At 45.9% G+C, this 21,924-nt stretch overlaps 1 protein-coding gene and 1 long non-coding RNA gene across 6 annotated transcripts in view; one reads left to right on the top strand and one right to left on the bottom strand.

The window, feature by feature from the left end:
* The window catches only part of LOC143764159 (uncharacterized), a 97,730-nt gene that overhangs the window by 39,402 nt on the left and 36,404 nt on the right, over positions 1 to 21,924 (top strand). The window lies entirely within an intron of this gene.
* ETS1 (ETS proto-oncogene 1, transcription factor) overlaps positions 12,420 to 21,924 on the bottom strand; it is a 434,342-nt gene continuing 424,837 nt past the window's right edge. For all 4 annotated transcript variants that reach the window (XM_077249415.1, XM_077249416.1, XM_077249417.1 and 1 more), the window contains 2 exons: positions 15,760 to 15,878; positions 12,420 to 14,633 (listed from right to left, as the gene is read on the bottom strand). In XM_077249415.1, the coding sequence (XP_077105530.1) occupies positions 14,418 to 14,633; positions 15,760 to 15,878 (335 nt within the window). In that variant the 3' untranslated portion in view covers positions 12,420 to 14,417. The remainder of the gene's footprint in view (positions 14,634 to 15,759; positions 15,879 to 21,924) is intronic.

The following is a 21,924-nucleotide window of genomic DNA, read 5'->3' as shown; positions in this document are numbered from 1 at the left end:
CAGCCCATAGTCCTCCATACAGTATAATGCATAGTCCATAATCCTCCATACAGTATAATGCACAGCTCATAGTCCTCTATACAGTATAATGCACAGCTCATAGTCCTCTATACAGTATAATGCACAGCCCATAAAACTCCATCTAGTATAATGCACAGCCCATAATCCTCCATATAGTATAATGCACAGCCTATAGTCCTTCATATATATAATGCACAGCCCATAATCCTCTATATAGAATAATGCACAGCCTATAATCCTCCATACAGTATAAGGCACAGCCTATAATCTTCCATACAGTATAATGCACAGCCTATAATCCTCCATACAGTACAATGCACAGCCCATAGTCCTCCATACAGTATAATGCACAGCCCATAATCCTCAATATAGTATAATGCACAGCCTATAGTCCTCCATACAGTATAATGCACAACCCATAGTCATACATGTAGTAGTATGGCCACTGACACCATGTAAAAACTGATTAAAAAAAAAATAGACCATTATACTCCCCTTTGCTTCCCGTCGCACAGTATCCTTTTCTGAAGACCGCAGCTGCCTGCCATGCACCCAAACTCACGTGCACGCCGATTTCATTTGTCCTCTGACCGCCATCTGGTCTGTGCGCCTCAATACACTTCAACTGGATGTGCGTTATGCCCCTGAGTACTGGACTGGCTCTGTGAGCTTTGACTATTGCACCTTCTTATTTCTATATACTTAATTCAGCTGCTCCTCATTCCTTCATGCATGCCCATCTGGATTGTGCTATCTCTTGGTGCCTCTGTCCATTCGTCCTGTTGTCTCGCTCTTATTCCTGTATGGATTTCTTGTACTGTATTTTTATATGCTTTTGCATTTCTGTATGGTCTTTGGTTGCGCTTCTCATGTTGGGGTCTTTATGATCTGCTACATGTCACCTTTACTTATACGTGGGACGATATCAGAATCATGAAGCTGAAAATCTGCAGCATTTCTGCTATGAAACTAAAGTATGAAAATGTCTTTCACTCAAATTACAGTGTAATCTGCTGAGGATTTTATCAGCACTGGTAAAATCCGCCTCATGAGGGTTTAATCTTTGTGGTGTTAACTGTCGCTGTACCAGGCATGTACCCGGCCTTCAGAGGAGTGACTGCTCTGAGGCTGCTGCTGATTAATGGCGCTAATGATTGGTGTGGTCTGGGTCTTTTATTCTGTTCCCCATGTGTACTGTTTACAGATAGATGAGAAACCCTTGTCGGTCTGCAGAGCTGAGACTCCGTCACAGTGTGCTACCCATAGCTCTGAGGCTGGACACAGACTGCATTCTCCGTGTTAAAGGGGTGCTGTGTTAATATAAAGGGGTAGTCAAAGTATTTGTGGGCTTTTACCCCTGGGTCCTTTCACTCTCTATAGAAATACATGGGAAAGTGTGGACGATTGTGACTGGAGACAAGCGGCGCAGAACCGGGGCGCTGCTCATCCAGAACCGGGGAGCTGCTCATCCAGAACCTGACTGTTGATGGAGCAGGAAGGTGACTTTACTAATCTCCATCATCCACAGACTGGGTCCAGCCGGACTGACCATGTGCTTGACATGACCTCTGTTGTATGAGCTTCAGATTCTCTCTGGAAAATAGTGAACCCGCCCCCAGGATTCTCTGTGCCCCCCAGGCCTCACATTCTCTAGCACATCTGCTTCTACTTGTTACTTTGGCTTCTAGGTCAGATCAGCAGCAAAACCCCTCACCCCCAACCTTGTCACTGCCCCCCCCCCCCCCCTCCACACCCAGCAATGCACCATCCCACGCCCAGGAAGAACCCTTATCCTTTCTCACCTTGTCTATGCCAATCCCCCTGCACAGTCAGCTCATGTAGGAAAAGTAACTCCCCCCCCCCCCCCATCACACACACACACACCCCCCTCCCCATATTACAGGAGCTATGCTGCTTCTCCTAACAGCATCCAGCTGAATAGTGAGTGCAGCTCTGGAGTATAATACGGGATGTAACTCAGGATCAGTAATATAATGTATGTACACAGTGACTGCACCAGCAGAATAGTGAGTGCAGCTCTGGAATATAATACAGGGTCAGTAATATAATGTATGTACACAGTGACTGCACCAGCAGAATAGTGAGTGCAGCTCTGGAGTATAATACGGGATGTAACTCAGGATCAGTAATGTATGTACACAGTGACTGCACCAGCAGAATAGTGAGTGCAGCTCTGGAGTATAATACAGGAGGTAACTCAGGATCAATAATGTAAGTACACAGTGACTGCACCAGCAGAATAGTGAGTGCAGCTCTGGGGTATAATACAGGATGTAACTCAGGATCAGTAATGTAATGTATGTACACAGTGACTGCACCAGCAGAATAGTGAGTGCAGCTCTGGAGTATAATACAGGAGGTAACTCAGGATTAGTAATGTATGTACAGAGTGACTGCACCAGCAGAATAGTGAGTGCAGCTCTGGGGTATAATACAGGATGTAACTCAGGATCAGTAATGTATTGTATGTACACAGTGACTGCACCAGCAGAATAGTGAGTGCAGCTCTGGAGTATAGTACAGGATGTAACTCTGGATCAGTAATGTATTGTATGTACACAGTGACTGCACCAGCAGAATAGTGAGTGCAGCTCTGGGGTATAATACAGGATGTAACTCAGGATCAGTAATGTATTGTATGTACACAGTGACTGCACCAGCAGAATAGTGAGTGCAGCTCTGGGGTATGATACAGGATGTAACTCAGGATCAGTAATGTATGTACACAGTGAGTGCACCAGCAGATTAGTGAGTGCAGCTGTGGAGTATAATACAGGATGTAACTCAGGATCAGTAATGTATTGTATGTACACAGTGACTGCACCAGCAGACTAGTGAGTGCAGCTCTGGAGTATAATACGGGATGTAACTCAGGATCAGTAATGTAATGTATGTACACAGTGACTGCACCAGCAGAATAGCAAGTGCAGCTCTGCAGTATAATACAAGATGTAACTCAGGATGAGTAATGTATGTACACAGTGACTGCACCAGCAGAATAGTGAGTGCAGCTCTGGGGTATAATACAGGATGTAACTCGGGATCAGTAATGTAATGTATGTACACAATGACTGCACCTGCAGAATAGTGAGTGGAGCTCTGGGGTATAATACAGGATGTAACTCAGGATCAGTAATGTAATGTATGTACACAGTGACTGCACCAGCAGAATAGTGAGTGCAGCTCTGGAGTATAATACAGGATGTAACTCAGGATCAGTAATGTATGTACACAGTGACTGCACCAGCAGAATAGCGAGTGCAGCTCTGGAGTATAATACACGATGTAACTCAGGATCAGTAATGTATGTACACAGTGACTGCATCAGCAGAATAGTGAGTGCAGCTCTAGAGTATAATACAGGAGGTAACTCAGGATCAGTAATGTAATGTATGTACACAGTGACTGCACCAGCAGAATAGTGAGTGCAGCTCTGGAGTATAATACAGGATGTAACTCAGGATCAGTAATGTAATGTATGTACACAGTGACTGCACCAGCAGAATAGTGAGTGCAGCTCTGGAGTATAATACAGGATGTAACTCAGGATCAGTAATGTATGTACACAGTGACTGCACCAGCAGAATAGCGAGTGCAGCTCTGGAGTATAATACACGATGTAACTCAGGATCAGTAATGTATGTACACAGTGACTGCATCAGCAGAATAGTGAGTGCAGCTCTAGAGTATAATACAGGAGGTAACTCAGGATCAGTAATGTAATGTATGTACACAGTGACTGCACCAGCAGAATAGTGAGTGCAGCTCTGGGGTATAATACAGGATGTAACTCAGGATCAGTAATGTAATGTATGTACACAGTGACTGCACTAGCAGAATAGTGAGTGCAGCTCTGCAGTATAATACAGGATGTAACTCAGGATGAGTAATGTATGTACACAGTGACTGCACCAGCAGAATAGTGAGTGCAGCTCTGGGGTATAATACAGGATGTAACTCAGGATCAGTAATGTAATATATGTACACAGTGACTGCACCAGCAGAATAGTGAGTGCAGCTCTGGAGTATAATACAGGAGGTAACTCAGGATTAGTAATGTATGTACAGAGTGACTGCACCAGCAGAATAGTGAGTGCAGCTCTGGAGTATAATACAGGATGTAACTCGGGATCAGTAATGTAATGTATGTACACAGTGACTGCACCAGCAGAATAGTGAGTGGAGCTCTGGGGTATAATACAGGATGTAACTCAGGATCAGTAATGTAATGTATGTACACAGTGACTGCACCAGCAGAATAGTGAGTGCAGCTCTGGAGTATAATACAGGATGTAACTCAGGATCAGTAATGTATGTACACAGTGACTGCACCAGCAGAATAGCGAGTGCAGCTCTGGAGTATAATACACGATGTAACTCAGGATCAGTAATGTATGTACACAGTGACTGCATCAGCAGAATAGTGAGTGCAGCTCTAGAGTATAATACAGGAGGTAACTCAGGATCAGTAATGTAATGTATGTACACAGTGACTGCACCAGCAGAATAGTGAGTGCAGCTCTGGAGTATAATACAGGATGTAACTCAGGATCAGTAATGTAATGTATGTACACAGTGACTGCACCAGCAGAATAGTGAGTGCAGCTCTGGAGTATAATACAGGATGTAACTCAGGATCAGTAATGTATGTACACAGTGACTGCACCAGCAGAATAGCGAGTGCAGCTCTGGAGTATAATACACGATGTAACTCAGGATCAGTAATGTATGTACACAGTGACTGCATCAGCAGAATAGTGAGTGCAGCTCTAGAGTATAATACAGGAGGTAACTCAGGATCAGTAATGTAATGTATGTACACAGTGACTGCACCAGCAGAATAGTGAGTGCAGCTCTGGGGTATAATACAGGATGTAACTCAGGATCAGTAATGTAATGTATGTACACAGTGACTGCACTAGCAGAATAGTGAGTGCAGCTCTGCAGTATAATACAGGATGTAACTCAGGATGAGTAATGTATGTACACAGTGACTGCACCAGCAGAATAGTGAGTGCAGCTCTGGGGTATAATACAGGATGTAACTCAGGATCAGTAATGTAATATATGTACACAGTGACTGCACCAGCAGAATAGTGAGTACAGCTCTGGAGTATAATACAGGAGGTAACTCAGGATTAGTAATGTATGTACAGAGTGACTGCACCAGCAGAATAGTGAGTGCAGCTCTGGAGTATAATACAGGATGTAACTCGGGATCAGTAATGTAATGTATGTACACAGTGACTGCACCAGCAGAATAGTGAGTGGAGCTCTGGGGTATAATACAGGATGTAACTCAGGATCAGTAATGTAATGTAATGTATGTACACAGTGACTGCACCAGCAGATTAGTGAGTGCAGCTTTGGAGTATAATACAGGATGTAACTCAGGATCAGCAATGTAATGTATATACACAGTGACTGCACCAGCAGAATAGTGAGTGCAGCTCTGGAGTATAATACAGGAGGTAACTCAGGATCAGTAATGTAATGTATGTACACAGTGACTGCACCAGCAGAATAGCGAGTGCAGCTCTGGAGTATAATACACGATGTAACTCAGGATCAGTAATGTATGTACACAGTGACTGCATCAGCAGAATAGTGAGTGCAGCTCTAGAGTATAATACAGGAGGTAACTCAGGATCAGTAATGTAATGTATGTACACAGTGACTGCACCAGCAGAATAGTGAGTGCAGCTCTGGGGTATAATACAGGAGGTAACTCAGGATCAGCTCTCTTGTTTTCCCCATCATGAGATGTTCCTTGTGTGGCCTCTCCGGGGCTTTTTGCTCCTCTCTTTTTTCCTGTGTCATTTCTCATTATTAGACATATCCTTTGGACAACTATGGTGATTTCTTTGCCTGTGTAGACTGGATCGGTTGTTATTGACATCTTGGGAGAGTTTCATGTCAATAACACCTTTAGAAATAGATTTACTTTGAATATTGGTGACTTGTTCCTATTTCACTTGCTGTGTGTGTGTACGTACATACAATATCTGATATTTGCAGGGTCTCAGATCGATCATTTCTGGCTTCTTTGCTCTTCACTTTTTCCTCTGTAGCGTCTCCTGACCTTTTCCCTTCGTCATTGGCTTTGCCCATTCTTGACTTTTCACAGCCACATTGCTGAGCTTGGCCTTTACTCAATGAAATCCTGGTGTGAAATGCAAAAAAAAAGAATTCTCATGGAAAAAATGTAAACTCCTCTTACTTAACCAATTCAGGGCCGCCCGGTGAGTGGGTTATTTCCCAGCGTTCACTGCTGATGTACATATGGATCTCATTACACAAAATCATTGCTGTGGCTCATTAACGTTGTGCTGAGATCGAGTCCTGATTGTGGAGAGCACAGTCCCAGTAATCTGCTGTCTGGTACCAAGGACGCGGCTGCTCCATAATGAATGTCAGGGGAAGGGTTAATGGTACATGTGATGCATGCAGGTGAATCATTGTGTTCTGTAGGGTTTCTGGAACCTTGTGTTATGTAGCAATACTTCTGGATCCATGTTTCCTGTGGGCATGATCCAGGGCCTCGGCCTCGGTGTCCTGGAGGGACAGTCTGGGTCCTCTCCATACTGGGGGGGGGGGGGACATCTGGACATTGCAGATGCAGAGTGACTGCGACCGATTCAGTCAGGATTTTGAGAAGCTCCTGCAGCTTTTCTTTAGCTAATGTACTTCAACCTCCTAAGAATGAGTAAAGGCAGGTTCCAGGCCTTACTGTGCTGGAAGAAGGGGAGCGATGGCGGCAAGAGTATAATACAGTTCTATCTGGACATGGAGAAGGCCAGGGACCCCCAGACACAGTGTGCCTCCTCCATTATGGGGGCCACTTGTCCTGCTCCCTGGGCATCCTATACACAATTGGATATGGGCAGACATACCGCCAGTTCAACCTGTGCGCCTGCAGGGCGGCTAATAATGAGGGCAATCTGGCCAGTTTATCTGGCCCCGAGGGGCCCTCTGGCCGGATTGCCCTCATGTGCGGCGAGCAGGGAGCAATCCATTCAGAGTATAATTTCTGAGAATCCATGAACCCTGGACACGTGTATTGTTGGTCATGCTGTGGTGGCGGCTTGTCCAGTCCACATTGCAGATGGTCATTGTCCCCGATGGTGGGCGACATTCACGTATGGCCAGTGCCGAGCTGTATCATCCCTGTATGGTGAGGAGCTGCAGGGAAGATGTGAGTCCCTGTTATTATGGGGGGTGACACACTGGGTGTGCTGACACGGTGCTGTGTCAGGCTGCGGCTCTGCTGACTTCTGCAGTTTTCCTGCATCTGTAAAACAATATTCTGGTTTGCAGCGGGGTCAGTGACTCACGGCAGCCGCATGTCTAAGCCCTGAGAGCAGCACAATGGGGCATGAGAGGAACATCCAGCAGAGGGAAAGATTGAGACCACATTGTGCAAGGTCTGGTCACAGCGACTGCCGGCATCAGAACCAAGACATTCATGTCCTGAGGTGACGTGAGGCCACGGGACAACTATCTGCAGTTATACTGAAGCGTCCATCATGGCTGCTATCACATTACCATCATTGTCATATGTTGGTAAAGATATCCCGGGTGTAGAATTGCCAGAACTGCTGGATCTTGCCATTATCTGGTATTGGCGTATATGGTGAAGCCGCTGGTCTCTGGGGGTCTGCTGCAAGTCAAGGAGTTGTATCAAGTTAAGCTTTACATGGGTCTCCAAGTTTGGGATAAAGTAGTAACTTTTTAGGGGTGCCTTACCCACTGAGCCAGATGGCAGAAGTCAGGGAGATAGGAGTCTGGATTTGGGGGACGGAGGTGTCTGGAGGGGATGGGTGCTCCAGTAGCATTCTCCCCATCGACAACACGTGCTTACTTGTCCATCTAAGATGTATGGTTACCCTCCAACACCAGTGAGGCCGCACCATCCTCTCGCTAGTCACTAAAGAAAATGAAGATGTTTGCGCAGTTGTGATGTCGTCCTCCGCTGCAGTGCCATCACACCTCTGCTTACATTGGGCTATGCTATACAATGGCAATACGTCTGATTAGACACACGGTATACAGTACGTCACGCCTGCGGAGCGGGTGTGGTGAGTGCCCCGGATCTGGCGTCTCTCGGAGTTCATGCGCTGGTATTTTCTATACATAAAGCCTCAGTGTTTGTAGGGTTCTAGTCGGGACAAGGGATAGGGCACTTTTGTTATCCATTTGGTTCTGGAATTCGACCACTTGTTGGCTTCGGTCTCAGGATTGTGACTTTAGATCATAAGTTGTGTGAGTTCCTGGACGGTTCTGAGTGGCGGCACTTTCACTAATCACAAGATCATGGAGTGACTGTTTTCTCTTTTTGATAATTTTTTGCATTCCTGGTGATATGTCATAATCTGTGATTCCTTACACATTACAACCACCGTAACGAACTTCTCGGATCAGTCAGTCGGACATTATTGAAACGACTCTACGCTCCATAGTGATGCGATGACGGAGGCAGTGTTTACTATCTGACGTTCTGTGACCTCCCCAACCTCACCCCAATTTCCTAACCAATATATTGTCCATTATCTGACTACTTCCTCCAAGACTTTGTCCTCTCAGTTCCTCTAGTAATCTCCCGAATGCATCCATCTCCATCTTGTAAATACTGAGCAAGCAAATCCAGCTTCACAGTAACAAAGGTGCGGACATGGAAAACGCACAACACAGTAAGATTTATGTGAGAAAAAAAGGAAAACCCAATTTCTAGGGTTGTCAGTGCTATTGTGGTCAAGTTCTCAAATCTTTACATAATACGAACGTTTTTAGAGTCAATTGTTGGGTCCAATCTTTGTGTGGATTTCCAGCTAGGACTCTGGTTTCTTCTCACAGAAGGGGAGAACATTAGTGATGAGCGAACGTGCTCGGATACCGTGTTATCAGAGTGTCTTGGGTGTGCTCGAATATTCTCTTCAAGTCCCTGAGGCTGCATGTTTTGTGGTTGTTAGGGGATCCCCGCAGTCGCTCGACACTAGAGAACATACACATTTCTTGCAGATGGTGTCCTTGGTGGAACTTGAGCGCGGCAAGGCTACAATGCTAACCACTGAGCCACCATGCTGCCCCAAATAGAAAAGCCTCCTTAGTTGTATTAAAAATAATGCTTTTCTGCATCAGTGACCCTATGACCTTACTCGCTGTTCTGGCTGCTATATTTATGGAATACTTCTGTCGTTTTTAATAGTTTGACCACAGATCACTTTAGGAGCCAAACAACTTAAATTTTGTTCAAACAGCGTATTATGTAGTATGCACCATTCCTGCATGGTCTACTATACGCTCATCATGACGTTTTCTCCAACCACCCCCTGCATATCGCTACTGGTAAGAGCTCTGCTGTGTTCTGCCCAGGTCATGTGATCTCTATAATGTGATCTTTATGATGTTCTGACATCAGCTGAGGATCACAACATTCACAATCAATGAAGTTTTATATTCGCAGGAAAGAGATGTCACAGTTCACTAGACATGGTTTTCATGCTTTAATGATGAGAACCGTAGCAATGTATCAGAAGTGCAGCTTTGGAATTATTTCTGTAGAGGCTACATTTTCAGAGCTGCACTCACTATTCTGCTGGTGCAGTCACTGTGTACATGCATTACATTACTTTATTATACCCCATAGCTGCACTCACTATTCTGCTGGTGCAGTCACTGTGTACATACATTACATTACTGATCCTGAGTTACATCCTGTATTATACCCCAGAGCTGCACTCACTATTCTGCTGGTGCAGTCACTGTGTACATACATTACTGATCCCGAGTTACATCCTGTTTTATACTCCAGAGCTGCACTCACTATTCTGCTGGTGCAGTCACTGTGTACATACATTACTGATCCTGAGTTACCTCCTGTATTATACCCCAGAGCTGTACTCACTATTCTGCTGGTGCAGTCACTGTGTACATACATTACTGATCCTGAGTTACATCCTGTATTATACCCCAGAGCTGCACTCACTATTCTGCTGGTGCAGTCACTGTGTACATACATTACATTACTGATCCTGAGTTACATCCTGTATTATACCCCAGAGCTGCACTCACTATTCTGCTGGTGCAGTCACTGTGTACATACATTACATTACTGATCCTGAGTTACATCCTGTATTATACCCCAGAGCTGCACTCACTATTCTGCTGGTGCAGTCACTGTGTACATTACTTGTACTTGTGATAGTAATTGCAGAGCTGAAAATTCAAAGTAGTGAAATGATAATCTCTAGTCCAGGTTCTGCTCTCTACTGTCAGTTCTGTCTTGCAGTGTTATTCATTTCATATACATTCTGTGTAGGAAATACATTATTATTCAGAACCTCCAGAACAAGCGGCATTTACAACTCAGAGTGAAGACAAAATAACTAAACTCTGCCCTTTTGGGTAGTTGTGGTGTTGGGGGTTGTAGTTCCTCATAGTCCGTAGTAGGGTCATCGCCGTATGGGTTTGTTCCTGCAGGGTGTGAGCTATTTCTGGGGATGTTTTGATTGTGCTCAGGATACTTTGTTGCATTTTCTCGGTAAGTTTGATGTTTATCAGTTTCTATAGTGACAAGAAAACAACAGTTTACTGTGAAAGTAACATTTTACAGGTTGATAGTTGGCGGACGGAAGAACTGGGGCTGCTGATAGTACATGGGGCTTATTTACTGGAAAGAGTCTTGGTGATATTTTAATTAATATATTTACACAATACAGTTTAGATACCATGAGGCTTCTTCTCATTACGTCCATAACTTCGTCGTGACATCAGTGCTCAGACGCTGCTCTCTATCCTCAGGTTGCAATATTTCTGAGACTTGTAGTTCCAGGACAGATGTCCAGCTCAGTCTTAGGGTACTGTCACACAGTGCAATTTTGATCGCTACGACGGCACGATTCGTGACGTCGCAGCGTCGTATGATTATCGCTCCAGCATCGTAGACTGCGGTCACACGTTGCAATCACGGCGCTGGAGCGATGCCGAAGTCCCCGGGTAACCAGGGTAAACATCGGGTTACTAAGCGCAGGGCCGCGCTTAGTAACCCGATGTTTACCCTGGTTACCAGCGTAAACGTAAAAAAAACAAACAGTACATACTTACATTCCGGTGTCTGTCCTCCGGTGTTCTGCTTCTCTCCACTGTGTAAGCGCCATAGCCGGAAAGCAGAGCGGTGACGTCAGACGTCACCGTTGTGCTCGCTTTCCGGCTGGCCGGCGCTCACAGTGCAGAGAAGCTGAGACGCCGGAGGACAGACACCGGAATGTGAGTATGTACTGTTCGGTGTTTTTACGTTTACGCTGGTAACCAGGGTAAACATCGGGTTACTAAGCGCGGCCCTGCGCTTAGTTACCCGATGTTTACCCTGGTTACAAGCGAACACATCGCTGGATCGCTGTCACACACAACGATCCAGCGATGTCAGCGGGAGATCCAGCGACGAAAGAAAGTTCCAAACGATCTGCTACGACGTACGATTCTCAGCAGGATCCCTGATCGCTGCTGCGTGTCAGACACTGCGATATCGTAACGATATCGCTAGAACGTCACGAATCGTACCGTCGTAGCGATGAAAATGGCACTGTGTGACAGTACCCATACACTTTCTTTCACTATGTTCACATTTTGCAGGAAAGTTCCTTATTGTAAATCGCAGATAAGTGACATCTACTACATTCTAGAGTTCAGTCCTTTGACACCTCTAAAAGGGCAGATTTATAAATACAGAAATCTTTTGAGGGATTTTTTTTTCACGGCTTTTGCAGCTGTTTTTTTTTATGGAAATTAAAAGCTGCTTTTTTACAGTACCAGCAATAGCTGATATTTCAGTTATCTCGTGCACACAATTGCTTTTTTTCCTGACTGAGTTGGAAAACTGCAGCATGTCACTTCTTTGTGTTTTTTACCGCCATAAAAAGCAATTAGAACAGCCATGCATTTTTTCTGTTTTTTTTTTTTTGTGAATTAAAGTAACTTTATTAAACATTTTCTGTAGACAAATGACACACAATCTGCAGAAAAACCTCTTTTTTATTTTGTAATGAGTTTTTTTTTTTTTTTTTTACTGCCAAAGATTTTGGCTGCAAAAAAGCAATGTGTGAATATAGCCTAAGGGTGAAATCTGGTGTGGAAACCTGTAGGGATAATTGGAACTTTGTATTTTTTTGTATAGAAGTTATTTCAAATTCTCAGACAATTAAACAATTTTGAATAGACTATGCCACCACTGGAAAATGCCGCCTTGTTCGGGTACACAGCAGATAAGCCCAAATCTTTATTCTGTGTCACAAGGTCTTACTGGGGTGGACATCATATAATTTTTATCCCATAGTTGTCCTCCTCCCCCCCATACAAATACAATAATCAAGGAGTCGGACTTTTGTATAAATGCTTCATTTAATTAAAACCTTTTAAACAGTAACAAATGAAATGTTAGAAAATAGATTCACATATATAGAAAAATATTTATCAGAATTGATGTTCCTGCATCAGTAAAACTACAGGGAAATAAAAAAAACAAACAAAAAAAACCTCCTTCTAAACTCTGGGCTTGGACCCCACATTGTGCTGCAGCACATTGCACCAGGACCCTTAATACCACTGATACTCCAGAACATATAACAGTACATGAAATGCTACATTGTCAGTACAGAGACCCCGCAGAGATCACACAAACCGGCTCAACCGATGCAGCGAGTAAGGAGATGGCTTCTGGACGGAGGTGGCGAGAGATGGATGTAACATGGAAGCACGGGACTGCTGAATGCGCCCGCCCTAGCCTTGTTGTTCCCTATACCTGGTGTTTGTGTATGGCCCAACATGGGGATATTGGGGCTCACCTGCACTAGGTCACCAGGAGAAAGGAATCGGCAGCACGCCCTGCTCACCTTCTCATGGCCACCTCGGGGCTAGCTGCTCTGGCGAAAGGCTAAAGTCACTAATGGCGCCAATAACAAGCGGCTGACACGATGGTGCGTGGGGTGAGAGATATTGCCGAGCTCACGCTTCTCGGGGCCTAAAATTTAAGGCATCAACAACGTGTCCTACACACAATGTAAACAGACAGATCCCCGTGATAAACATGTGCAAGCAAAGCTGGACTATCCTCCATATACTGTACATTATCAGTAATTTCTTGCATAGTATAAAATAAACTCCTGATTGTCTCTTTCCTGCTGCTGATTCAGCGACGGCGAGTGACCTGTAACATTCGATTCTATGATTGTACCCCCATTACCGGCCTGATTGGCTCCTACATGTAAGCATGGCGCTGGGGCCCTCGCATCCCCGTGATTTGTAAGCAGATCTCCTCAAGTCTTCATGAAAACCCCAGTTTACTCTCATCCTGATAATGACGCTCCAGCAAAACCACCAGAGAAAAGGAGGAGTAAACGTGGCGCGTGTTCATTACCGGCTGCTCAAACTCAAGTGTTCCCAGTCAGTCTGCAAAGGATGTAAGGAATGTATAGAGCAGAGCTGCTGGCAATGTCGGTCATAATGGCAGCGGCGTGTCCCCCACTTTAGGGTCCCTAGTGCTGAGCCCCCCATAGGCTTCCCAGACAGTGAGAGATGGAAATGGCAGTGACGTTGCTGCATCTATCAGCAGCTGCGCACAGGATTGTCAGAGCAGATCACGATCGCACATATTATCTTTGGCACATTAAAAAACCAAAGCAATTTAAATCTGTACAATTCTTTTACATTTTTTTTTTTTTTTTTTTATAAAATATTTACATATATTTTTTCTTTTTTATAAAAATACAATCTGGGGATACAGAAGATGGCAAATAGGACATGGGTGCAAGCACTGTCTCACAGGCTCAGCAGAAGGCATAAATTAGCGAGGATGAGGAGTGAGAGTTGTGCGGGGGAAGGGCTGCATTTGGTCGCTACAGTTATGAATTGTCCTGAGAGATTTGTAAAGTTTCGGTAACTTTGCTTCATGATAAAAACAAATGTAAAAAAACCCCATAAATATAAAATCTACCCCTTGGGCGGCAGAGCCACTCCTCCTCCTATAGCTGCTAATTCATAGAAGTGACCTGATGGATGCTGGGGCTTATGGTCCCCCCATTGCCCACAGCCAAACAAAGAAGATGTCTCATAAGCACAAAATAAAAAATACTGGCAAAAGTCAGGAATGAATCTGCTCACTGGTAGAAGCCGTCATATCGCTCTTCTTCCACGTTAGCCATATGGTGAGACACCGCTGACCGAGAGCTTCAGTAACTGAGGCAATTTCCTCCTCGCGAATGTCAGAAGCTCCTTTACCCAGAATCCTCCACATCCGACTGATATAAAGTGTTCTGGAGTGGAGGGGATTCGGGGTCCATAGGGTCTCGTCTCTGATTTCCACCATCCCCCGGCCGGCGTTCTTATTCATCAGTGTCTGGTTTCACGTCCAGCATGGCGTGCAGCTCCTCCGGCACGTAGCCCAGGAGACTTTGCAAATCACACACAAAGCGGTAGACGTAGCGCTTCCCGGCCGTCTTGTGGATGATGTTCTTATCGTAGTAATAGCGCAAACCGCGACTCAGCTTCTCGTAGTTCATTTTGGGCTTGTTTTTCCTTTTGCCCCAACGTCTGGCAACCTGCAATAAATGAGGTTGAGAGTAAACAGCCTGCTGTAATCCAAAGAGGACCGCTCAAGGGAAGAAAAGCAGAAGAAATGGACAAAATAGCCTTTAACCCCTCTGGGACTGGACGATTTTTAGTTTTTGCGCTTTGATTTATTCTTCCGAGCCAGAACCTTGTCCATCGATAGAAGAATATCTGGACCTGGTTTTGTGAGGGACGAGTTGCAGTTTTGACGCCATTCATTCTATCACATTATATGCTGAAAATTAAATCATAAATTCCAAGTGGGGCAAAATTGTGAAAACTGTTCCCTCCATAGGTTCTTGGGTTTTATTTTATGACATTTTAATTATGCCGTTGGAATGACCTGGAGACATAAAACCCCCGATCAGTACGAGGATTGTGATGCCAAACAAACATAGATATACATGTGTTATACCGTATATTATTTTAGTAGTGAAAATAAACACTTTTTTGGTTTCTGTGGCCATTTCCTGAGACCAGTGACTTTTTGCAGTTTTCTGTTGAAGGTGCTGGGTGAGGACTTGCTTTTATGTACTGAGCCACAGTTTCCAGTTACACGATTCTGGGGCATACAGCGCAGTGATCACTCATTATTGCATTTTTGGAGGAAATCTGGAGTTTTTGGCGTTCAGTGACTGTTTTAGTTTACGTCATGCTTTGATAGGCTGGAATTATGGATGGTGATAGCATTAAAACTGGGAAAACTGATTTAAATCTTTACATTTTGTGACTTTTTAGACGAGGATCACGCTGGTCCTCAGCAGACTCCCAGCCACCAAGGTAGCCATCAGTCCCCATGATTCACTACGACATTGTGTGAAATCACCATTCACATCAATATGTGTCCTGCCTGGTTCGTGCATTGATGTAGATGCTGATCCGAATCCATAAAATGTTCTGTGCCAACACTGCACCCGACACAAATCCACTGCTGATATGTGGTCATCTGAATCAATCTCTGCACAGAAGGGACTAATAAAGGAACCGTTCGTTGTCTTGTTCTCACTGTGGTGGGCAGAGCGGCTCCACAGAAGACACAGTCCGGTGTAATTTTAAGGTCTGTCACCCAGCGCCCGTTAGCTATCAGGGCATCGTGGTGCAGCTTTGGCCACTTACCTCATCTGGGTCGGAGAGTTTGAACTCCCAGCCGTCTCCGGTCCAGCTGATGAAGGACTGGCACGACTTGTCTGTAAGTAGCTCTAAGAGGAACTGCCAGAGCTGGATGGGTCCGCTGCCTGGAGAAGAGATGGACGGAGAGACATGAACACTGAGCTCATCCGGAATATAAAGAAGCAAACACAGAACATCCGCGAGTGACACCGCGAGTGACAGCGCAAAGTGACTACGAGGACACGATCGTGCACCACCAACCTTCAACCACCCGCAGAACTCCGGGCTTCATTTGACAGCCTGGCATTTGAGCGGTCGTTACTAGAGAGAGAAGGGTTCTCAGCTGGGTTAATATCCACCTTGCTCAGCAGCAGAAAACCAGTAACGACCAAGAGCTATGGGAGAATATGGAAGAAATTCCTGTCCAGCTCAGGGCCAATACGGGAAGGGGAGGTCCCGATAGTGGCAATACTGGAGTTCCTGCAAAAGGGCTTAGATCTGGGGTTAGCTGTTAGTACCCTCCAAAGTACACATTTCAGCCTTAGCAGCCCTATTCAACTGTGACCTGGCAAGTAATAGGTGGGTGGTGAGGTTTGTCCGAGCCTGTAGTAGAGCTGACTCTGTCCCATCTCCTACTCCTCCACCATGGGATCTAAATCTAGTGTTAACAGCCCTGACGGAAAGCCCCTTTGAGCCGTTAAATACAACTTCTGATAAAATACTAACATTAAAAACAGCTTTGTTAGTGGCACTTACATCGGCCCATAGGGTGGGGGATTTACACGCGTTGTCAGCTGACCCCCCTTACACACAAATCATGGACGATAGGGTCGTATTAAAATTAGATCCGGCATATCTCCCCAAAGTGGTATCGAGATTCCATAGAGCTCAGGATATAACCCTACCCTCTTTCTGTCCCAATCCCAGTAACAAGAAAGAGGAGAGACTCCATTGCCTAGACGTTAGGAGATGTATCCTACAGTATCTAGAGGTGACAAAATCCTGGAGGAAGCAGAGGGCTTTATTTGTTTCGTTCCAGGGGTCAAGGAAGGGCCTCAAAGCCTCAAAACAGACTATAGCTAGATGGGTGAGAGGCCATTATTCTAGCGTATAGTAGTGCAGGCAGGGTTGTTCCACAGGGTCTGAAAGCCCACTCCACGAGGGCCATGGCGACGTCGTGGGCGGAGAGAGCAGATGCTACCATCGACCAAATCTGTAAGGCGGCCACTTGGTCCTCTCCGTCTACATTTTTTAAACATTATAGGCTAGACCTATCTGCTACCTCTGATCTCACATTTGGGAGAAGAGTGTTACAAGCAGTGATCCCTCCCTAAAAGAGAATACAAATCTCTGTAACTCTCGTGGTGCCGTCATGTATGATGGAAAAACACGGGTATTACATACCTGGTAATGTGTTTTTTCATGAGACATGACGGCACCCTTATATTCCCACCCTTTTGATCACGTCATTAGTTGGGTGCATTATTAGCATTATTTGTATTATACACTCCCTGGGGTATCGGTGAATAGAACCCGTATAGGATGTATTATTTATGTGTACACTAACCAGCGGAGTTCCTCTCGTACTCTGTAAAACAACTGATGTGGAGAGAGGAGCCGCCCCTTTTATCTTGAAGGTTTCCTGTCCTTGATGGGCGGATCCCCTCTCTCGTGGTGCCGTCATGTCTCATGAAAAAACACATTACCAGGTATGTAATACCCGTGGGTTTTTTTATATACACTCACTGGCCACTTTATTAGGTACACCTGTCCAACTTCTTGTTAACACTTAATTTCTAATCAGCCAATCACATGGCGGCAACTCAGTGCATTTAGGCATGTAGACATGGTCAAGACAATCTCCTGCAGTTCAAACCGAGCATCAGTATGGGGAAGAAAGGTGATTTGAGTGCCTTTGAACGTGGCATGGTTGTTGGTGCCAGAAGGGCTGGTCTGAGTATTTCAGAAACTGCTGATCTACTGGGATTTTCACGCACAACCATCTCTAGGGTTTACAGAGAATGGCCCGAAAAAGAAAAAAAATCCAGTGAGCGGCAGTTCTGTGGGCGGAAATGCCTTGTTGATGCCAGAGGTCAGAGGAGAATGGGCAGACTGGTTCGAGCTGATAGAAAGGCAACAGTGACTCAAATCGCCACCCGTTACAACCAAGGTAGGCCTAAGAGCATCTCTGAACGCACAGTGCATCGAACTTTGAGGCAGATGGGCTACAGCAGCAGAAGACCACACCGGGTACCACTCCTTTCAGCTAAGAACAGGAAACTGAGGCTACAATTTGTACAAGCTCATCGAAATTGGACAGTAGAAGATTGGAAAAACGTTGCTTGGTCTGATGAGTCTCGATTTCTGCTGCGACATTCGGATGGTAGGGTCAGAATTTGGCGGAAACAACATGAAAGCATGGATCCATCCTGCCTTGTATGGAGCATCTTTGGGATGTGCAGCCGACAAATCTGCGGCAACTGTGTGATGCCATCATGTCAATATGGACCAAAATCTCTGAGGAATGCTTCCAGCACCTTGTTGAATCTATGCCACGAAGAATTGAGGCAGTTCTGAAGGCAAAAGGGGTCCAACCCGTTACTAGCATGGTGTACCTAATAAAGTGGCCGGTGAGTTTATTTTGGTGAAAACGGTCAAATCCATTTTACTTAAAGTGACCTGAGGAAACAAATACGAGTTTTTTCTAATTTGGCAGGTGCTCATGTGACTACGAAGGATTACGCAGCGTTCCCGGTAACTCCAGTCTCGGATATTTTGCAGAGCTGGAGCCGCGCAGAAGCAGCAGGGTGTAGTGTGGTTAACATTCACATCAGGCCAAGATTTCAGCTAAAACGTCACCTCACCGACAGCGCAGACTAAAGAGCTGCATCCATCACCTACAGATGGAAACCCAACAACAAAACCCCCAATTACAGAATAACCGGGGTCCATTCTGCATTTGGGGCCTTTTGTGGGTGTGATTACATTGGTACAGAGAAGCCAAGATGGGCAAAGTGACAACTACCACGCCGGCATCTGGACGCTACATACCACCCAGCACAGTCCCTGGAGGGGTCTTGGGTAGACCAATGTGTCTACTGAGATCAGCGGCCATGAGAATCTCCCCCATACTTAGACATGTGACGGCTCCATGGACTGGATTCCTGAGCCCTGGTGGTGGCAACTCGCTGGGAAGTCCCCGAGCAACCACAGATGGGCTGATTAACAGCGCACTTGTGTCCCCCACTGTAACCCGATGACCCCTAACCTGATCAGGGTTCAAAGACTACATCCAGTCAATGGGAGTCACATGCTATCTCTGCGCACAATGCGGCCTCTGTTACAAGCACTGCCGGGCATGGCGGCCCCTTCTAGTCAGTCACATGATAGGAATGCGCTAGCTTCACCGGGAAAAAATGTCTCCCCATTCAGTAACTGGGGGGAAAGGGAACCCTGATACTAAAAATAAAGTGAGACAACACAGACCCCTCTTTCTGTCCCTTTCACAGGACAATGTCTGGGCTGCAATGACATAATGGTGGCCTTATCATGGACCCAAACACAGCAGGCTTTAATGGAGCGACTGGAGACGCAGTCTGTCTGGGGTGAGGAGTCTTATATGAGGGCGGCGATGAATCCGACGGCATCAATAATTCACAATGTGGAGGAACGGACTGAAATGAATTGTGACCTGTGCACACTTTTGGCTCCGGCCTTCAGGCCACAGCTGTGAGCGCAGCGACCGCAAGTCCCAGGGGCGCTCGGAAGAAGGAACGTTCCCAGGCTCAATAGCATTTTCTGTTTAAATAAGAAAACATTTATTCAGATATCGAGTGGCTGACCTACAGTCTTATCCGTCCGTTCCCCCTGGCGCCTTGTTCCCGGACTCCATGTTGAGTCGTTTTTGTTTCAATAGTGAATTGTAGCTTTAATGGGTTAAAATCAAGTCTTCCTCAATCTGCACAAAATAACGCACCTCCTGCCGCGATCACATCGATACAGTGAACGGCGCAGACGCCGGTCCCCATCATCGGCAGCGTCGCCTCCTCGCAGCCTGCGTCACTATCTGTAAACACCGTGTCTGAATGTCCTCCATCTGCCGCCTGGAGTTATATCCACAGCCCTTCTGTGTACATACTTGTGGCCAGGGACGGCGTATAGATGTATAGTTTGTGTATCTCTCTCGGAATTGTTTAGGAAAAGATCGGTAACTTGTGTGGTCAGACCCCGGGAGCGGAGAAAGGCGAGCTCAGCCTTTACAATGAATATGCCTCATGTAACGGAGGGTGGGGGGACATAATGGGGCTTCAACAATGTGGCAGAGGCGGGGGCCACACACACTCCAGATGGCTTCAGCTAATGTGTATGGAGACCGTTCTGTGGCGACATGAGGATACAGAGGAGCTAGGGGAAGCTGGCGATGCCTGGACCATGCGTCCACAAGAAAACATGGGAGATATGTCTGTTATTGATCACAGAAGAAAGTCAGCGCACGAATGGTGTCAGTATATAATCAGCGCACAGTCCGTGTGTAATCGGTATATAATCAGCCGCACAGTCCGTGTGTAATCGGTATATAATCAGCGCACAGTCTGTGTGTAATCGGTATATAATCAGCGCACAGTCCGTGTGTAATCGGTATATAATCGGCGCACAGTCCGTGTGCAATCGGTATATAATCGGCGCACAGTCCGTCTACAATCGGTATATAATTGGCGCACAGTCCGTGTGTAATCGGTATATACTCAGTGCACAGTCCGTGTGTAATCGGTATATAATCAGCGCACAGTCCGTGTGTAATCTGTATATAATCAGCCGCACAGTCCGTGTGTAATCGGTATATACTCAGCGCACAGTCCGTGTGTAATCGGTATATAATCAGCCGCACAGTCCGTGTGTAATCGGTATATACTCAGCGCACAGTCCGTGTGTAATCGGTATATAATCCGCGCACAGTCCGTGTGTAATCGGTATATACTCAGCGCACAGTCCGTGTGTAATCGGTATATAATCAGCGCACAGTCCGTGTGTAATCGGTATATACTCAGCGCACAGACCCTGTGTAATCAGTATATAATCCGCGCACAGTCCGTGTGTAATCGGTATATACTCAGCGCACAGTCCGTGTGTAATCGGTATATAATCCGCGCACAGTCCGTGTGTAATCGGTATATACTCAGCGCACAGACCCTGTGTAATCAGTATATAATCCGCGCACAGTCCGTGTGTAATCGGTATATACTCAGCGCACAGTCCGTGTGTAATCGGTATATAATCCGCGCACAGTCCGTGTGTAATCGGTATATAATCCGCGCACAGTCCGTGTGTAATCGGTATATACTCAGCGCACAGACCCTGTGTAATCAGTGCACAGTGCGAGATTAACATTGTAGCAGAAAGGAGAAGATTTGTTAGGGAAAACTAATGGTAAAAACTGACAACTATTCCTTATGACACTCGGATCATTTTTTGCGCAAGGGAAAAATCACTGACGTCTGAATGAGGCCTAGGAGCAACAAGGGACTAATGAGGGGCTGTGGTGATATGAGACCCTCACACCCCACATGCAGGGTAGACGGGTGGGTATTGAGGGGCTGTAGTGATACGAGTCCATCGTACCACGCACACAGGGTAGATGGGGGGGGTAATGAGGGGCTGTGGAGATACAAGACCCTCATACCCCGCATGCAGGGTAGACAGGGGGAGGGGGGGTGGTAATGAGGGGCTGTGGTGATAAAAATCCCCCTCATCCTGCATGTAGGGTAGATGAGGGGCGTAATGAGATGTGGTGAAACGAGACCCCCACACACCCCGCATGCAGAGTAGATGGGGGGGGGGGGGTGTTATGGTGGTGGTAAGGGGCTGTGGTGATACGAGGGCTGGCCACTCCATAACCTCAATTTTGTTGGACTGGAGCCAAGATTTTGCTAGTTTACTGGTGTGTTTAGGGTCATTGTCTTTTTGAAACCCCCATTTCAAGGGCATATCCTATAGTGTAAGGCAACATGACGTCGTCAAGTATTTAAATATCTGCAAATTGGTCCATGATCCCTGGTGTGCGGTCAATAGTTCCCGCACCATAGTAAGAGAAACCTGCCCATATCATGCTAGCACCACCATGCGTCACTGTCTTCACAGTGGACTGTGGTTTGATTGCAGAGTTTGGGGGTT

Source organism: Ranitomeya variabilis, chromosome 4 (genome assembly GCF_051348905.1).
Source record: "Ranitomeya variabilis isolate aRanVar5 chromosome 4, aRanVar5.hap1, whole genome shotgun sequence".
NCBI classification, from domain to species: Eukaryota; Metazoa; Chordata; class Amphibia; order Anura; family Dendrobatidae; genus Ranitomeya; species Ranitomeya variabilis.
The sequence above is the reverse complement of the archived record's forward strand: the minus strand, read 5'-3'. Positions and strand labels throughout refer to the sequence as shown.